At 57.8% G+C, this 1,116-nt stretch overlaps 1 protein-coding gene across 1 annotated transcript in view; it reads right to left on the reverse strand.

Annotated features, from left to right (window-relative positions):
- The window catches only part of LOC119337457 (aluminum-activated malate transporter 9-like), a 4,778-nt gene extending 3,869 nt beyond the window's left edge, over positions 1 to 909 (reverse strand). The window contains exon 1 of the mRNA XM_037609605.1: positions 476 to 909. Within this exon, the coding sequence (XP_037465502.1) occupies positions 476 to 854 (379 nt within the window). The 5' untranslated portion in view covers positions 855 to 909. The remainder of the gene's footprint in view (positions 1 to 475) is intronic.
- Positions 910 to 1,116: the final 207 nt, after the last annotated feature.

A 1,116-nucleotide genomic window follows, 5' to 3' on the forward strand; every position in this document is an offset into this window, starting at 1 on the left:
AAGAAAAACAGAATCTGCAAGTAGACAGGTGGGGATCCACTCCCCCCGGTGATTATTCAAAAAGAAAAAACAGAATCTGCAAGTTCACAATACTGTACTCCTTCCGTCCAAAATTCTGTCTTAACTTATTTAGGTACGGATGTATCTAATACTAAAATGTAACTTGATACATCCGTATTTAGACAAATCTAAGACAAGATTTTTGGGACGGAGGAAGTACAAACCATAGAAACACCTGTAACTTAATCGATCTATCTACCACCAGGTCAACTTCAACTCTCCATAGCAGGCAGCGCTGCAGAACTGCACCGAACATAGTGTTAACATTACCATGCTCCAGGGGTCCACTTCATAACAACAGAAGTTGAAACTTGGAAGGGGCTCAGAAATGTTGAAGAAAGTGAAGAGAGGTGGATCAAATCGCTGCAAAGCACCGAGTCGGAGGGAGGGGGCGGTCGGATCGGAACGTGCGTACCGATGCTGAACTCGAAGACGACGACGGCGGTGAGGAGGGCCCAGACGGAGTGGCTGACGAAGTCGCGCGGCTCGCGGACGAAGGCGAGCAGCGACATGAGCGCGATGGCCAGCGCGACCTTGGCCGCGAACACGGGCTTCCGCGGGTCGGACAGCGCGAGCGCCGACATCTCCGCCGCCCCCGCGGCCAGCGCGCCCCACGCCCGCGCCGCGGCGCGCCGGAGCGCCCCCTGCTTCGCATTCCCGATCCCCTCCCCCGGCGGCCCTGGCAGGCTCCACGCCGACGAGAGCAGCGGGCATTCGCCCCCCCGTTGGTCCTCCAGCGTCGACCACTGTTCCTCCCGCGGCAGGAGCGCGGCGGCGGCGGCGCCCATCCCCATCCGCCGGGGAAGTCGCTTGCACGAGGATCGGTGTCGGTGCAGTGCGTCCGTGCGTGCAAGGACGGACGGGTTTGGCTGGCGGAGACACGAGAGATTATATAGAGCATCTGGTTACCCTTGGATATGGACGGGCGGCTGATCACTAGCTTAGCAAACGAAGGGAATCATTACGCAGACGCGCCAGATTCTTCAACCCACGCGCAGGGGCGTCACGCATGACTAAGCGCGAGCATCTGCAAAAAGTCACTTTGGAGCACGGGTG

The sequence above is a fragment of the Triticum dicoccoides genome, chromosome 7B (assembly GCF_002162155.2).
Source record: "Triticum dicoccoides isolate Atlit2015 ecotype Zavitan chromosome 7B, WEW_v2.0, whole genome shotgun sequence".
NCBI classification, from domain to species: domain Eukaryota; kingdom Viridiplantae; phylum Streptophyta; class Magnoliopsida; order Poales; family Poaceae; genus Triticum; species Triticum dicoccoides.